Source organism: Tetrao urogallus (genome assembly GCF_951394365.1).
Source record: "Tetrao urogallus genome assembly, chromosome: 4".
NCBI classification, from domain to species: domain Eukaryota; kingdom Metazoa; phylum Chordata; class Aves; order Galliformes; family Phasianidae; genus Tetrao; species Tetrao urogallus.
In genome coordinates this window covers 29782335-29799769 of record NC_136817.1, presented here as the reverse complement: position 1 = coordinate 29799769, position 17435 = coordinate 29782335, and the positions used below count along the sequence as shown (strand labels likewise).

The 17435-nt window shown below is 46.4% G+C and overlaps 1 protein-coding gene across 5 annotated transcripts; it reads right to left on the bottom strand.

Moving 5' to 3' along the window:
• Positions 1-1278: 1278 nt before the first annotated feature.
• On the bottom strand, positions 1279-14676 carry CCNI (cyclin I; the record flags this gene model as incomplete). Of its 5 annotated transcripts, none has more annotated exons than XM_079534607.1 (6): positions 1279-1737; positions 2339-2569; positions 3416-3556; positions 3729-3803; positions 6682-6816; positions 14563-14676. In XM_079534607.1, the coding sequence occupies 6 exons, from the start codon at positions 14674-14676 to the stop codon at positions 1279-1281; spliced, it is 1155 nt and encodes a 384-aa protein (XP_079390733.1). The 5 variants fall into 5 exon arrangements, with proteins under 5 accessions (XP_079390733.1, XP_079390735.1, XP_079390734.1 ...); XM_079534609.1 differs by having other exon boundaries at positions 3539-3556; XM_079534608.1 differs by lacking the exon at positions 6682-6816.
• Between the last annotated feature and the right edge of the window lie 2759 nt (positions 14677-17435).

Sequence of the window (17435 nt, the reverse complement as noted above, 5' to 3'; positions counted from 1 at the left end):
CCAGGACAACTTTCTTTATTGCTACCAGAAGGCTTTCATCAGTACAATGGCTCCAAATACAATACCTTCCTCAGGGCTGTGGAGAGAGCTTACAATTGGGACGGGTCATTCTGAGAAACAGAGGTGTAACATTTAAAAGAGACAAGCTTTTAAAGGTTTTACTCTTGGTTAGAAGTTACATGAACACAAAACTTGGGGTTAGGTTAGGGGCTCTTAGGGGGTTTTGGGGTTTTTTTTTTTGTTTTGGTTTGGTTTTTAGGTTTTTTTTTTTGTTTGTTTTGTTTTGTTTTTTTGGTTTTTTTGTTTTTTTTTTTTTTTTTGTGACTGGTAATTACAAACCTGTCAAACCTCAGGCTGCCCAGCACTCCACCAAGCAGTGCTGGTCACATGCTAAGCTTATAGACACACAGAAAAAAAAAACAGATTCAGCAGAAATTAAGGTTTGCACTTGATGTTTAGAGTCAAGTGCTGGTGAACATCCACACTGAGTGCAACGTTTCCTGGTGCAAGCAAGAAAAAATACCGCTTTTGTTCAAGCGATAGGAAATCCATTAACTGCTTTTTGTGTTTGACAGCACAGTTTGGACTTTAAGCTACAGAGCACCGTGGCTGGATGCCCCCGTGTTCTACAGTACGTTCACACTCCTGTGGCTACATCGGTGCGGAGCACTTTGCAAGCATTGCTGTGTGTTTTTCCTGACTAACCTCTTATTTAAATCCAGTTTTTAAACATTATCACATTGAAACACCAAAGTGCTAACAAAACAAAAAGGCCTTTTTCTTTAGAAAGAAAAAAGAAACCTGTCATGAATGTACAGAACGTCATGCACAAGACTCGCTGAGAATTAAAAGAGGAGCAAGCAGAAAGAGCAAAGAGCAGATGGAAATCAGACTGGAGGTGTTAATTGGCTGGGAAACCTGAAACAACCACACAACTGATGAGAGCTCTTGGACATGGAGGATGGGTTACAATACACAGGAGCAGAAAAACAGTGGAGCTGACAACACTAGAAAGAAACAAATTTTCGCTACTTTTTTTGTTTGGTTTTTCAGGTCTTTTTTTAGATTTTTATACTTTTTTGTGTTTTAAGTGCTTAAATAGTGGAACTAGAATTAGCCGCACAAGAAAAAAAAAATTCAAAAAAGGGCTGGGATATTATTTCTGTTGGCTCCCTTCAGTTCAGCCTGACAAGGTATGGTCCCTTCTCCCCCCACGCCAGGTTCTGCGTGGCTTTCCACACGTGCAGCTGCGGCGCAGCAGGTGGTGTGTGCTCACAGCTACATGACAGACACTGGCTGTAAAGGCGGACAAGGGGAAACGTTGCCCTCCTGCCTCGAGACGTCAGCGCCGCAAACAGAGCCCATGTTCTCAAGAGCCACTACCTCTGGAGCAGTGTCTTCATTGTAGAGACGCTTGATGCCGTCGTAGAAGTCATCCACTTCCATCTCTTCCACTTTGCGCTTGGCAGAGGCTTGCTTGCAACCGCTGGGAGCTGGCAGACGCTGGTAGAGCGCGGCTGTAGCTGTGACCGGCACTTCTGGCCTGCCGTTGTCCTTGGAGAAACCTGGCCCTGGGACAGAGGAGGGCTGGCATTTGAACGCTCCTCTGTTACAGGTCACCAGGGTGTGCTGGAGGGGACTGTAGACATATACAGGATTGGGCAGCAGAGAAGACTGCAGAGTGGAAAGGTGATGTGCCGCGAGCTCCCGGCAGTGGATCAGCTGCGCGCTGTCCATCTGGAATGAAGAGACAAGCAAAAACATCAGCACTGCAGGATCACTATCATGGAGAGGACAAGCAGCCTGGCAGGGCGGGGCTACGGCTCTGAGTGTACTGGCCACCCCTACGCCGTGCTTGCCAATGGCATGCTGAATTCAGGAGGAAGGGATAAAGAAGAAACACAAAGCCAAAACACAAGATGTGGGACCCTGCTTCTTCTTCGGCCCCCTGCGAATAGTCGGGGGAGGAAAACCCGTTAGATTTTAAGAGGCCTTGCTGCATGTTTTCCAGCAGCTTGACTTGTTTGTCTTTCCAGTACAGGTAAGACCACACAGCATGCCTAACATGAATGGCAGAGCAGCTAACCAGGATTTGCTCCTCACCGTGTTCCTCCCAGTGCAGAGTGGCACAAGGCTACTCCCTCTGTCACCGACTGGAGGCAGTCAAGACTAACGCTTTGCAAAGCTGACCCACAAACTCCCCACAGCCTGAAGCTCAGCCATCCTCAGAGAAGCATGACTGCAGGCACAGATCAGCAAGCGATGAATCTGAAAGCCACAGCTAGGCTGTGTGCCCACTCCTGCCCTGCTGCAGAGCATGGTGCCGGCACCCCCTCACCTGTGCCTTCTGGAGCAGCTCGATGATGAGAGCCAGCCAGTCGGGGAGCAGCTTCTCCAGCTCCAGGCTGACGATAGCCAGCGCCAGCATGGAGCCCTTGAACTGCAGCAGCTGGTAACAGGCCATGCAGTGCAGCAGCTGCTTGGTGAGCGCCGCCACGTGCTGAGAGGGGCTCAGCTTGGGTAGGATGGACAGGAGCTGAGGCCTGTTGGACACCGCGACTGCGTGGAACTGAGGGGGGAAACAAGCACGTGAGGCTGGCGGTATCGGCAACAGGCAGCTCTGTTCTTGAGGTTAGGACAGACTTCAAGAACAGCAACTGACGTTTCTGATGCACAGGATCCTCCAGATCAACCCTCAAGACAATTTTCGCATCATGGAAAAACACAGGTGAGCTGAACCCGCCGACTGCTTTGTGCAGCCTTTCTGGCAGCGCCTGCACTCACACACACGCCCTGCCTGGGGCTTGGCAGAAGGCTCCCTTCTCCTCTCAACAACACAGGTTTGGGAGTTCAGGTGTCCCGAACAAAAACTCTTCCATAAGCAAACTGAGAGGATGAACTTCAATAAAGGGAAACTCAGGACACTTTCATTCCCTTTATCTTTCATCTAAGAATTTTGTTCTCTGGCCCTGTCTTTCTGCAGCAAGCACCAAGCTTGCACCAAGCACCACTGCCCAGCATCAGCTCGTTCTCCTTGCTTCATTCACGTTTTCTAACTGCCTGGTATTTAGCTGTGAGAAAAAAACCTAGCAGTTAAGATTCAAGGGCAAAGTTTTCAGGAGCAGTGAACCATAATGCATGGCTTGCCATGTCTCAAAACAGGGCCCCATTTGCAGACAGCAGGCTTGCATTTCAAAAAGTGCCCATCAAGTGGCACAAATCTCCTCTAAAATTTTCTGGCAAGGCCTTTTTTTTTGTTAATAATTACTTTTATTTCAAAAACTACTTACACTGAGGAATTACAACCACACCCTGAGGTTTGCACTACTCTCCAGGTTCTTTTTGCCTAGGTTAGCTATTGATACAATACTTTTACCAACAGACACCGGAGAGTTGTAAATAGCCCCTCATTTACAATGTGAAGGAAATCCAGTGGCGTCGCCATGTGAAGATCCCAGTTCAGTTTATCCAGGATGATCTTCTCCATTCTGCGAATTTCAGCTGGAGAACAACCACAAAAGCTATCCCGAGCCAACACCTTCAGTACTGGAATCCTCTAGAAAAGCCAACACAAAGAAGAAAAGAGAAAACCAATTATTATTATAAAAATCATAAAAACTGCTCCATTCCTGTCCTGGCAAGTGTCAGCTGCCACATGCAAGCAAAGGCAGGATTTGAAAAGCACGTATTCAGACAATGCTAAGGTAGAACAACAACAAAAAGGTTACCTCGTCTTCCTCAATGGTCTTTGCAGCAAGGAAGAAGCAGCTGATTGCAATACAGTTCAAGTATTTTGGACGGGCCTACAATACAGAACAGAAGTCCTTCTGTGAATGTGACGCAGGAACCACGCAGTCTTTTCTGGATGAACATCCTAAGCCCCAGGGTCTGCTGCCTGTGCAACGTGTTGCAGAGCAGTGGGCTGACTTCTAATCACAGCACAGCACTGGTGAGCTGGGCCGAGCACAGATATGTGCTCCGTGACTTCAGACAGGACAGGAATCTGCCAGCCTCGTGACCGTAACTGGCACCCACTGATGTGCAGCAGTGGAGTGAAACAAGCTCATTTTTGGGAACTGGGGTAGAAATGGGAAGGAGAAAACCAGAAGGAGAAATTATCATCTGGCATAAGTCCACTGTATTCCACCTCCTTCAGCACTGCTGCTGGGTGTCAGACATAAAAAGAAGAAAAACATCATAAAGTATTTTAAAATGCTGTCTTTGTTAAAGCATCTGTTAAAAACAAAACAAAACAAAACAAAAACAAACCATCACTACTCTATCTCTTACGCAGTTCTCAAAACTGTGACCCCAGGGTTATTAAGAGAGAGCCAGGCTTTTACGGTGAGTTGTCGTAGGCAAGGTAATGTTGGATTTGAAGGGGAAAAAGTGATTTTTAATACATAAAAAAGCTTTTTTTATAGGCCCTGATTCAGAATAAAAAGCAGAACAGCCACACGCACGGGACGTAACATATTCATATAGTCTCTGCGATGGACCAGAGTAAGCAAATGCTCAGAATGTGATGCATCTGCTGGAGCTTTTGTTCTGCAGTGACCTTTGTCCATTTGATTCTGACAAAGAACTTCACTTCTGTCACCCCCATACAAGCTACCCTGCTCCTTAGTGGCAAGGGACTAGGAAATGCCAAGGCACTGTTTCTAAACTTTGCTGCAGCTGAGTGAGCAGGCAGCTGCAGCCATTACCCCACCTCCAGCAGCCCGCTGGTACCTGATACTCTTCTGTCCACATCAGGAGATGCTGAAAGGAAAGGTAAGTGAGAATCCTGCACTGAATACAATAACCTACTTCTAACCTAAACTGCTGCATGATCCACTCTTAACAGGTAAATTTTTTGCAGATGGAATGGAGCTATGGGGTAGTTTAAATGCTAGATCCTGCACGTTACACTCATGTAATATGCTGTCAAGAAATCCAGCAGGCTGTTTCCAGGAAGCAACGAGAGAAAGACACAGGATTGTTTCCAAAATGAAACATTCAGCCACAGCTACTTAAAGGGATGTTGCTAAGCCTGGAGCACTGGCTTTCCACTACCATTTAACTTTAGCTTAAATACTTGCAGGGACTCCACACTTGGAGGTGGTACCTTAAACTCATTTCCCCTCCTGGTCTCCTACAGGAGCTTCTACCTGCCTCCTGAGCTGTCTGAATAATGGTCACCCAGAAGGAACATAGAATGAGCTGACAAACAACTTTGTGCAGTCCTGCTCACTGCCTGAAGCATGCAGTGAACTCATTTACTCATATTCTCATACTCTCTTAGCAGACTCTTTGGCTGCTGCAAATTACTGGAAGAAAAGCTGTACTCACGGGCATTAGCTGTTGAGGGATTTAAAATGCTTTTCTTCACCTCCGTATTTCAGTAAGTCAGCCAATTTAAGATCTCAAAAACTTCCATGAATTGTAACTTGACCATCATCAGTATTTAATAGTATCTACAATAGGTTACTGGATGGTGTCACTTGAGCAGCTGCGAAACACCACCCAAGTGCAGCGCTTCCTGTCTCTCCCCAGAGCAGACAGTGTGACTGGCTGACAGACAGAAAGGCAACAGCCCCTAGATGCAGGTCCCTAAATGCTGTTTGTTTTTTTTCCCCACCTTTTCCACAGAACAGCTTCTGTGACATACCAGTCTTAAACCAAACAGGTAGGTCTACATGCTCTCTGTTCTGTGCAGTGGGGCTGGGCAGTCTGTCACTCCCAGGGCTGGCACCCTCTCCTGGTTACCTCACCTCTTCTTTATCCCTCCTCACACGACTTGACACCAGTCTCCAGGTCTGTCAGTCAGGCTGGCTACAGAGCATGTTCGTACTGAGCAACGTCTCCCCCAAAAAGCGCTCACATCTGCCTGCACCTTCACCCACTGCTTTCAGTTCCCTGCACTAGCACACATGCCAGGCCCAAACCTGCCCTCAAGCATTTGGAAGCTCCCTCCAACCAGTTTTCTGCTAGCAGGTGGTCACAGCAGTCTGATGTGATACCAGTGAACTAAATGCAGTTCAGACACCAGAGAAATTAAGAGTTGTGAGCGGCAACTTTCCCCGACTTTCTGTACACGAGGGCATTAGGCCCATATTTCTAGCTGTGGGCTAGTGGGCATTTCCTTTAGCTTAATGAGTCAATTAGTCTAAGGTGGAGACTTTTTTTTTAATCCAAGGCAAAACCTTTCCTCACACTGCTTCTGAATCAGCACTAGCTAGCTGTAGTTAGGAGGCAGGTGCTGCAGTAGGACAAATTCAACATTCAAACAGAGTTAGAAGTGAGCACGTAGTTGAAGAGGAAGGGTGTGTGTGTTCTCTTACGTTAACAAATCTTTAAACTAATGATCTGCATGACGTGAAGGAAAGGGCAGAACAGAGGAGAGAGGAGAAGGAAAATAGTGTTGGCAGATAAAAGTGCTGGGTCATTTCCCCAAGAACTGTGTGTTCTTGTTAATCAGCCTCCAGAAGTGCCTCACTGTGTGCTGCCAGTTCTATAACACAACATCAAGCACCTATGGCAGTGCAGGCAACGTCCAATGAGGGTGTGAGAGGGAAAAAAAAGTGTGAGAGCAGAGGGGAAGCACGCATTTCCATATGGTCACACCACCAGGACTGTACACAGAAACTGCTGAGTGGGTATTAGAAATCTATTTCAGTTTATGTATTTGCAAATATTTACCTTTACCACAGCTAAAAACCTGTCCAAAAGGCTGATGGCCAGGGCGAGTGTTTCTGGATAAAGGTGGAACTGGTATTTGAGCTTGGCCAGCCACTGAATGACCTCATCCCTCTGCTTTGGAGAAATGGCTACATCCTGTTGGAGAGAAAAACAAACTATTCTTAAACACAGGCTGAGCAAGTCAGAGAAGACCAAACACTTGTATTTCTGCAGGAATCACTCAGCAGAGAAACAAAAGGCTTTTGGAAAGGTGATGCTCAGGGGCAGCCTGAATCAGCGCTTTGTTCTCCCAGTTAGTCCACTGCAAGAAATCTGCCCTAACGACCTTCCTCACAGCAACCTCAACCAGCACTCAGAACTGTTACTACAGGGGAAAAAGGAAGGATACCTTGTAGTTTCTCGAGTACTGAGGATGTCCTCTGGTTCATAAGATAAATATTTCTTTTCAGCCTCCTTAGAATTGCTCAGATACACAGAAAAGCCCAGGATGAGCAAAAGCAGATGTGCTATGGGAGCCAGGCGGGTGCACAGCTCCTGATAGACAGAGGATGGGAGGGAAATGAATTGGTGTTTTGGACAGGAAGGGTTTATTTTCCTTCAAGCTGTGGACATATTTTTAACTCACTAACCGTTAAACATAGAAAATTCTAAACAGAGTTCACAGAAGAGCTCAGCAGTCGGTTAACTGTGAACTGGGGCAAAGCAGGTACAATTTAAACTAAAAAAAGGTTAGTTCATTTTCTGTTTGCCTAAGTCACTACCATGGATTTTCTTGAACAACAGCTGAATTCCAATGCTGACACAGACAAGTCATTGATACAGAATCTCTCTGACTTGTACCCTGAAATATTTCCAGCTTCAGCAAAGCCCTTCAGTTCAACCAAGCAAACATTTGTTTTCCCTTCAATTGGGGGGCACAATTTGAGATGACTGGTGAGGACGTATCCAGAAGTGAGAAGTGAAGGCTAACAAATTCCTTTTGCAATGAAAAGGTCCTCACGCTCCGCAGCAGTTTGGCTACTGTTGAGATGGCTTAAAAGAATGAACCTAAATGCAAGCCTGGGTGCCAGGCTGCCATAGGAAGAAAAAGGTAAGGGCTTGCACAAACAGCAATCACTGCTGGGCTGGGCTGTAGCTGGCCTCCAGCACTATCACGGGGGGCAGAACACGGCGTGATTTTACAAGGCAAAAACACCCAGCACTGAGGCAAAATAGGAACTGCAGGCTCCATCCATCGCTGTGCTCCCGACCACATGCTGCCTGGCACAGACAGCCATGAGCTTTGTCGCAGCCCTTCTGACGCTGCACCCTCGGAGCCCAGAAAACCCGTACAAGCAGAGCGCTATAGGCAGAGCTACAATTCTGCCAGGGCCTCCCGACACGACACCAGCTTCACACCTTGCAGAAACATTATTTACAGCACAGCCTCATGCTGTGCTTTGATTCCTGACTGTGCTGAGCCTCCTGCACGCTGCTTGGGGCAGGGAAGGAGGGGAAGGCAGCAGGCTCAAAAGTGGGGGCTGGATCCTGTGGGTCACTGACATGGGTCCCACCCACAGGCGGTCATCCTTAGAATAAATAACATAACAACAGTGCTACTGTACAGTGATCTAAGCTAAAGACACAGAGTTGTGTAATCAAAAGCTGTTCCTCCCAGCCGTACCAGCTGGTCTAAGATTAAAGACATATCACCTCTGCTTGCATAGCATGCCTTCAGTACCATATCAGGTGCCCCAGAGGACAAAGTCCTGCCCTGTTTTCACTTCCGAAGCGCTGGCAAAGCAATGGCATCAGCAGGACTGAGCCTCTGATTCAAACAGGCCTCTGATCTCAGTTGGGACCACTGGGTACCACCTGACTGTACTGGGACTTGTTAAAAACAGCACCCACCTCTTTTCAAGGGAGAAGAGTAGTTGCTTCTGTTCCAAAAAATAACTATTTTAAAGACGATTACTGCAGCCTGAAGGGGAAATCTGAGCCCCAGTGGGGCAGAACCCCTGCTGCCTTTCACTCACTCCAGAAATGCTTATATTCCCTGTATGCATACAGGGAATATAAGAAATGCACCATGCAGCAGTAGAGAATTTATTAAATGTCTGCTAACATCATCCTCTTTTGGACAGTGAGATAGGGACCTAGAACCTACCTGGGGAGAAAAATAAGCAAAAAAGTATGTTAAATACTAGCTGTCCTTATAGACAGTATTTAACATGTAGCAAAGCCAAGGCTGCACAGCTGAACCCCAAACACTATCAGGAGAGGGAGGAGTGGTGGGTGAGATGAACATCCATGCTGCTTTATTTACTGGACCTATTTTTAAATGGAAGTAAACAAAGCCATACAAAGGGCTTACAGTCATAGCCAGGTTTGGACAATATTGCAGACTTCAAAGGTTTCTAGCAGCTTAAAGGATTATTTTGGAAATGCAGTATCTAGCTGAGCCCAGAAGGTAAACTCTGTGTGCCTATCAGCTGAAAGCCGAACCAAAACCCAAACCAATCCCATCAAACAAAATAAACATGATTGTAAAACCCTCTGTATGACTCTTGAATCACCGCTCCGGCCAGCAGCTTTACTGGCAAAGCCAACAAGAGTGGGCTTGGCCCTTCTTCACTGAGGGAAGAGATGCACCACCAGTATTCCACTGATAGAGGCCTCTGTTTCCCCTATCTGCTATACAACAATAAACTATACAATATCTATACAGATCTATGTGTATGTTATACAACATCTGCTACAGAGGTGGGAGTGAAAATGGCATCTCTTACGCTCCTGGCTGGGGAGACAGGACTGTGCTGGCCCCGGCTCAGCTCTGCTCTCCTCGTGCCTGCCGAAGCAAAAGGTCAGGCCTCCTCCTAAAAACAGCATCTGCCTGAGATGGGGTGGGAGGGCTCAGATCATCTTTCTGCGCTGTTGCCCAGCCTCCAGTCCTCCAATAAGCAGCCAGAAAGGATGCACACCCTTCGCAGGCAGCGCAGGGCCAAGAGGTCAAACCTCAGACCAGGGCATTAGCTCTATGCAGAGAGGCCACAACATAAAGAAAGCAACTGGACACAGCCCCTGCTAAGGATGGGCGAGTCTCGGCTTCCTCCCAGCAGCACCAGGGAAGTTCCTTAGGGCCCACTGTAAGGAATGGGTGACAGTCAGTCTTTATCCCTCTCCCTTGGAGGTGTACGTGCGCTGTCCTAGCATCACAAGTGAGAAACACAGCTTTGTAAAATTAATTAAGCAGTCTGGCCACTGTCCCTTGAGTTATACAAAATTCAAAGCAAAACCAAGACACTGCTGTAGCTGAAAATAAAAAAAAAGTCCCACTGGGCCAGGAAGCAAAAGTCCCTCGTAGTTCTAGAGGTGCTTTCCCACAGACGCTGTCCTCTGCTGCTGTCTACCTGTAGCCATCTTGTTTTGTCCCCTCAAGTCTGCCATTGCAGAACTTAACTCCAGGGTGGAAGCGTACAACAGCCTAGTGCACAGATTTTAATTAGAGAAAATTAATCCAAACCCAAGATTAACCAGCACTCTTTAACAGTGCTCCCTTCTTCCATCTGGCTCCCTCCTGCTTGGCACCTCCGTCATCAGAAGTTTGGCAGGAGCAAAGGACAGCATGCTGCACACACCAATCCCTAACAGCTCTGGCAGATGCTCCCTCAAATCTATGACAAACCTCTGTTTTCTTTCCCAAGTAATAGATGTAAGGGTAATTCCCACCTTTTCTGAGTGCAGCAGTTTGTGTCAGCACGAACAGGACCGAGCCACCCTGCGGAAACTACAGAGCAGATCACATTTTGGACACAAATGGGGAAACAAATAGGTTTTCAGTTTCTGTTCCTAAGGTAAAGGAGGGCTACATCACATTGAAATGTTTCCTGCAGTGGTTTGCTTGATTGCTTACCCTCCTGATGAACACCCCTTTAAATTCTGCCAATGACCAGCACGCTTCTGTGAAGATTCCAGGCAAGTGCTTTATGTAACACCACGAGACAAGGCCTTGTCAGCACACCAGCACGTAGGCGACTGCTGCACATCAAAATGGCAGCACCACACTCACCATGGCTCTCATCCCACCAATCCGAAGAGCAACCCTGAGGTCAGCAGCTCTGCTCAAGGGAGAGCATACAGCACCTGATACACACCAACAGACCTCTGAGCCCGTGTTAGTGAGAGATAGTACCTTACTCGTCTGTTGCCAGAGCATTGCCCACGGCCTCATTTCTCAAGCACTACCAGCATGGTGCTGGTGAGGCTCTGCTGATGGGGAGAAGCACTGCCCTCAGCAGTGCAAAACAAGCTTCTCATTTACCAACACCCAAATCTCCCTGCTACTACCCTGACTGCAGGGCCTGCTGCATACTTAGTTGCTATAAGATAGGAGCTTGTGACTTGGGCTCCACTGCTAGCACAGCACAAATCACTTGTCAGAATACCGTGGGACTTCTGCAAAATGCAGTCTAAAAATACGTTCTCTTAAAACACAAACATGACTCAATTTTATTGCTGCCTCACCTAGGAAAAACACCTCACCTGATAACTTTTTTTTTTATTATTATCTGCTGTTCCAGACAGAGATGTTTTGCTCTTTCCCCTATTTGGTTCTGCCTGTTTCTACTGTAGGTTCATCTGGGAGCAGGAAGGTGACCTTTATCAGGACTGAGAGGCTCCTGAGAAGGGTAATGGTAAACACCGCCACCAAATCTGTCCTTATTTAGGTCTCAGGAGGGCTTATCTGACATCAGTGACCTCCAGGCAAGGCATACGGGTCACTTCCAGCTTGCACCGGCTGGGAATGAGCAGGGTTCTCTTGAGGGTCTCCAGAAGGGGCGATCAGTGGGGTTTGCCTATGGCCCAGCAGGGCAGCAAGGAGCTCGAGCAGTGCAGCCTCCCTCAGTGCACAGCACTGCCTGAGCACCAAGGGGAGAGACTAGTGCCCAGCCTCCCAGCAGAGCTGAGCGCATTCATCTCATGCTGTTTCACAAAACCGGTCAGTCCGTGATTCCCCAAAGGGTAAACAGGCACCAGAAGGTTAAAAGCCCTGCCCAAAGTCATGCGGTGAGGAGGTGGAAAAACTGGGAATAAACCAAGGTCTGCTGATTCCTCATGGTGTACAGAGAACATCAGGAGACAGAAAGAAAGAAACAGAACAAGCAGCAACAGAGGGATGATAGAAGTAACTCTGTATTTCTGCATAAAAATAAAACCTTGGCTTACAGACCTCTCTGCTGCAAAGTTACTTCGTAACATGCAAAAATCAACCTTTGGCCAATCTTTACTGCTTCACTGCTCAAGTCACGTGAAAACTTCCGAATGCCATCTGCATGTAACCAAAAGAAAAAAATAAGGGAAAAAAGACCAAACATGTTCAGAGGCACTAAGAGTGCTCCGGACCCAGCCCAGATGCTTTCTGAGGCTGAAAAACCCCTGAAACACTTGGCATTAATGCACTGCAAACACCCAGGGTCAGTGATGTACATATAAAGGAGGAAAGCTAAAAGAAGGAAAGCTAAAAGAAATGTACATAGCAGCAGGGAATGAGAGCTTTCAGACAGGAATTAAAAGAAAAAAAAAAAATCACATACATTAACAGAAGTCCACAATGGATTCTGCATCCTGTACCAGAAAAGTGTAACTAAGTGTCCTCCTGTTTTTCTCTGAGTTTCTTCTTTCACAGATCTCAATGCTGACACATATTTAGAAACCGATTTTTTCTTTTTAAACACTAGCACCAAAAGTGTCTTCTGAATGGCCAAAACAAAAAGTTCACTCCTGAAAACTAGCAACAGTGTACCTCCAATCTCATCACCGCTTTTCCTACATGCACTCATACTTTCTCATTTGCAAACCAGATGACTTCATTAAAAGTCTGGAGTCAGCCAACCTTAGCAGCAGGGAACGGAAAGATACACGTGCTGCAGGCTGCCAAATCTGATACGCAGAGGGACGCAGATTTCCTGACTGGTTTCATACCTCACTTGTTTTAGGCTACTGCAGCTGTTTTCAGAAGAAGAGAAATAGATGTTAGGGAACGGGACCTTTCAGATATTACAGAAAACAAGGTAATTCATGTTGAACTTCTGGGACTTTTGGCAGCATTGCCAAAATGCATACTGCAGAAGTGAAGGAACACGTGACAGTTTGGAAAGTTGTGTCCTGAGCTGGAGGAACAGAAAGAAATATTTTTTTATGTGACTACACAGACAAGGCTCTCAACCACTGGTGTGGCAAGCCAGGATCTCCCCAGAGCAGACAGCTGTGTTTATGTTCTCTTTTTAAAATGACCTTTGTACATTTTACACATATGCACACAGGAATTTCATTCCAATGTAATGATTATTTACTGCTAAAAGACATTTAATACTGTGGCATTCTAGCTGATTAACTCAACACCTGAACAGACGCAAAGGAAAATGCACAGAAAGAGGCTGCAAAGAAGACAGCTTTGGAGCTGGAAGTCCTGTGAAACTGCAGGAGTGGAAGCCCTAGGGAGACAGACACAGGAGCCAGGAAACAGTCCAGGGCAGGGATCTCACAAATACTGTCCAAGTGCAGGGGAGGGATCCTTCATCATCATGACATAATTGCACACGAGAAGGACAAGCCTGGTATTCATTCAGGTCAGAACTGAGAGTCTTCTGAGCACAAAGGTTATAACAAAGGTCAGGCTGCCTCCACACTTGATCCCACAGCAGGCAGCAGAGCCACCTTGACAGCTCCATACCAGGCAGAGGCAGCAGCCACATTCCCCTTCACAGCACACAGTGAGCTGCTGCTAACCTTGGCCTGGTAATACTATAGCTGCAGCAGCAGGACAGCCATGTCACAGCACCAACGTTACTCCCCCCTCCTCAATGACAACCGAAGCACGCCATGGTTGGAACCTATCTTCAGTGGGCAATCATGCAGCCCCTTGCTGCAGCTGTGCTCTCTGGGCCACCAGTACCAACTCCATCAAGGCAGAAAGATTTCCCTGTGAAATCTCTGCATGAGAATCTGGTTTGGCTGCACTCTGCATCCCTAACTATCTTGTTGTACTATAATCTTATCTCCCTGTAATATAACTGCTAACCCAGGAATACTGCCAGCATGGAATAGCAGCCTATTTTGGTTTTTATCATAAACCAGGGTCTTAAATTGTGCATGGCCTGAAGAAAGTGCAGCTCTGCACCTCTGACAACCAGGTCTTGTGTCTGGAAAATTACGTGTGGACTAACAAAAATAATACTGAGCCCTTTAAAAACACATTTGCTCCTTCAGAACAGCAGTAGTTTCTTGTTTGTCAGAGATCAGCTTTGACAAGCTGACCGACAAACCTGTGTGAACATTTTATATCAATCAATATGAGCAAGGCTGGCTCTGAGCCTGTCTCGGTGATTATTTTGATCCATTCCAACAGCAAGGTACCAGAAAACTCTGAAATTAACTCACACTTCTAATCAGCCATCCTCTCACTTCACAGTTTGTTTTAAACAAAACATCATGGAGTTTCTGAGTGCAGGTGCCAAACAGGTGCTGACTCTGAAGGAGCACAAACACAGCTCAGGCTGGATAAAGTAGTGAGCGGCTTGCTCCTCTTAAGGACCACAGAATTTGAGCAGAAACGTATGTTTGTTAATCCAAGCAGTTTATGAAGTGAGTGTAATTAAACCAATACACGTACGTGCTTCACAAGCAGCAGCAGAGCTCCAAATGTTGCACATTGTGTTGTGCACCGTGCTTCTGGGTCTGTTCCTCAAATACAACAGCACCCACTTATTTCAGAGGCTAATTTCCCGGGTCTCAAGCAGAAGACAACCCCTCATCCAACAGGTTGAGTTATTCACACAGAAATATACCAGAGGATACTCTCACACCTTTAGGAAGATGAAAGATGTGAAAAAGGGACGTTACCTGATTGGGCTGAATTTTCGGCACATGGGCTTTCCACATTTGAGCTTCCCTAGAGATTGCCATCTCCAGAAGGAGAGACAACCTCTGGCTCTCCACGGGTCCCGTAAACTTCATGGTGACCCTTGGATCTGCCTGCCACCCAGCTGGATACAGCTACCTGCGAAGGCAAAGAAAGCACAGAGGTGACTGAAGTTGCAGGAAATGGAAGAGGCTCATCTGCCATCCATGACAGATCTATCAGGCACTCGGCACACCTTCCCAAGGGAACCCAAAGAACCAGCTCTAACTCACACAGAGCTGGACCAAAACCATCCACAGGTCTGAAACAACTATGTGGGCTGCAGAGTCTTGTACAAATGTACTAGAAAGTTCAGGAAGGTTCCACTTGGGTCTAACCTCTCTGAAAATGTTTTAAGATCCAAAAAACAGATAGCACATCTCTAGTATCAAATAGGAAATGCATAGTGACAGAGGAAAAAGTGGCAAACCCAGTGAAAATCTCTGCATGCTGGGTAGGTGGCAGAGGATATTTCAGCAAGGCCTAAGTGTTCAGGAACACCCGATTCCAAAAGCAATCATAAAAAGCGTACAAACTAAAGCAGAACATCTTGCTGTACACAAAACAAATAATAAGGGACTCTCCTGGCCATGGTATAGCCTCTATCCACAGTAAGAATGTGACAGTACCTCTACGTTTGAAATTAAAACGTAAAACATAATATATATATATTTTTTAAGACAATAGAGATAGATTTCACAGCATAGTTTTAAAAACAGAAGATGATCTGATTGAAAAGGTTTCTCAAATTGTGCTAATGCTTCCGACCATTATTCTGTCTGCTCATTTCTCAACAGTATTAAATTGCTTGGTGAAACAATTCTGCCCTGAAGGGTAAATCCATGGGAAAGTTATTGAAGCCTTCTATTCCTTCTGAGAGCTGCTATGAAATCTGAAACAGGTGGATATTGGCCAACTCCTAAGCAAGCTATTTTATAAAGACTAGCTTGTTGATACAACGTTATTTCCTGTATTTACAGGAAACAAGGCAACATGCTGAAAAGAGAAAATAAACAAAGATCACAGTGAAAACAATGAGAGATAATTTACTGTAAATAACAACAGCTCTGAACAAAAGGACATTCAAAGCGCTATCGCAGCTTTAAAGGAAACTGCAGAACATTTTTCTGTATTAATTTACAGAAGTTTCTAGAGGGCATGATTCCCCCGGAACCTGCAGCACGCATGAAGCATCCCACCTGGAGCTGCCCTGACTTTAAGTGGCAAATAAACTTCCAGCCTTTCAATCCTGAACAGAAAGCCCTCTGGACTGAATTTCTATAAAACAAACGCTTCCTTGAGAACATCAGCGTGGCTGTCCTAGCTCAGCATAGCCCTGAGCGAGTGAAACGACCCCAAGGTGAGCAGAGCAGGGCTACACACAGATTTTTCTGGCTGGAGGGAATGCCTTGGACCAGGATTCCTATGCAGGCTGGAAATGCTCTGCAATGTGTCTCGAAATCACTTCTAATCAGCCCTGAATTCCTAGTTAATTATCACTGTGAGCTCCAGAAATGTCCCCAGAGCAGGGCAATGGTTGGCTCTGCACCGCCTGCTCATGGAAAAACAGCTGTACCTCCCAGAATGAAACAGTGATGCTCTGCTTGGTTTTGTAGGAAAGAGAGAATAATTAACCACTCTTCAAATCACTGGAGAAAACACATGAAAAACTTCAGGCCAAAGTCAGCATCCTCAGAGGCTTTTTGCTGTTGACATAACCGTTTCCACCGCAATCACACCAAAAATGGGTTTCACAGCCCTCTGGGCCTCATCTTGCTCCTGCTCCCATCATTTTTCCCAGAGCCTGGGCCACAAGGTTGGCTCCAGAGGCCTTTCCAGACAGCATTTCTGCCGCCCTGATCCCATCCCTGCTCTGCATCAGCCACAGCTGGGAGCTCAGTGCTGTTCCCAAGGGCTCTGAGCACGCAACATTTCCATCGACCAGTGACCGCGGTGGGAGAAGGGAGAATAACCTTTCCTTACTGAACCAGGGAGAAAAATGAGCAAGGGCTGAGGCTCAGTAACCTTTATAAAGAAAAAAAAGGAGAATGACGCGCTTGAAAGTTTTCCTTGGAGCAAAAATGGCGTGCAGACTTTTCCAGCACCAAGAGCAGAGCAGGCAAGCTGCCAAGCAGCCGGAGGGCTGCAGCTTGTTTGCATCTGAATTTACATTGCTCTTCATCAGATAAATGCACAGCACATTTAAAGACATGACAGCACGCTCTGTGTGTATGCAGCACTTCATGAAACACTACGAGCACTGCTCAGAGAGGAACAGGTTCCAAAACACAGCGCTGGGCATTCCCATTGGAATGACTGTGGCAGAGCCCAGTTAGGTCACCATGAAGTAACTCATCCTTGCTTTCTGCCTCTGTTTTCCTGACTGAAAATGAAATTTGAGCTCTAGGGTGGGGTTTTTTTTGGGGGGGAGGGCCACTTTAGGAGTCTTAAACCACTGTTCAAGCTGCTGTTAGTTGCTTCGTCTTTAGTGGAAGGTCAACCATCTGCACTCATATTGCTCAAAGAACAGCTGGAGAATTAGCAAAGCAGAACTAAACCAAGTAAATGCACCAGCTTTGTTTGGACGTCTCCTGTAAGCACTGCCACATGCTCCAGGCCGAATCTTGCTCTGAAATTCAAGTCAAAACTTTTGGTATTCACTAAAAACACTCTGGCTGAGCCCATAAAATGTAACCCTTCTCATAAAAACATCCCTTTTTGATCCAGGTTTATAGCTGACTTGAAGAGCGCTTCCTGTTTCCCTTGAGAAGTCTGACACCGCTGAGTGCCACAGGGCACAGGCTCCAAAAGCAGT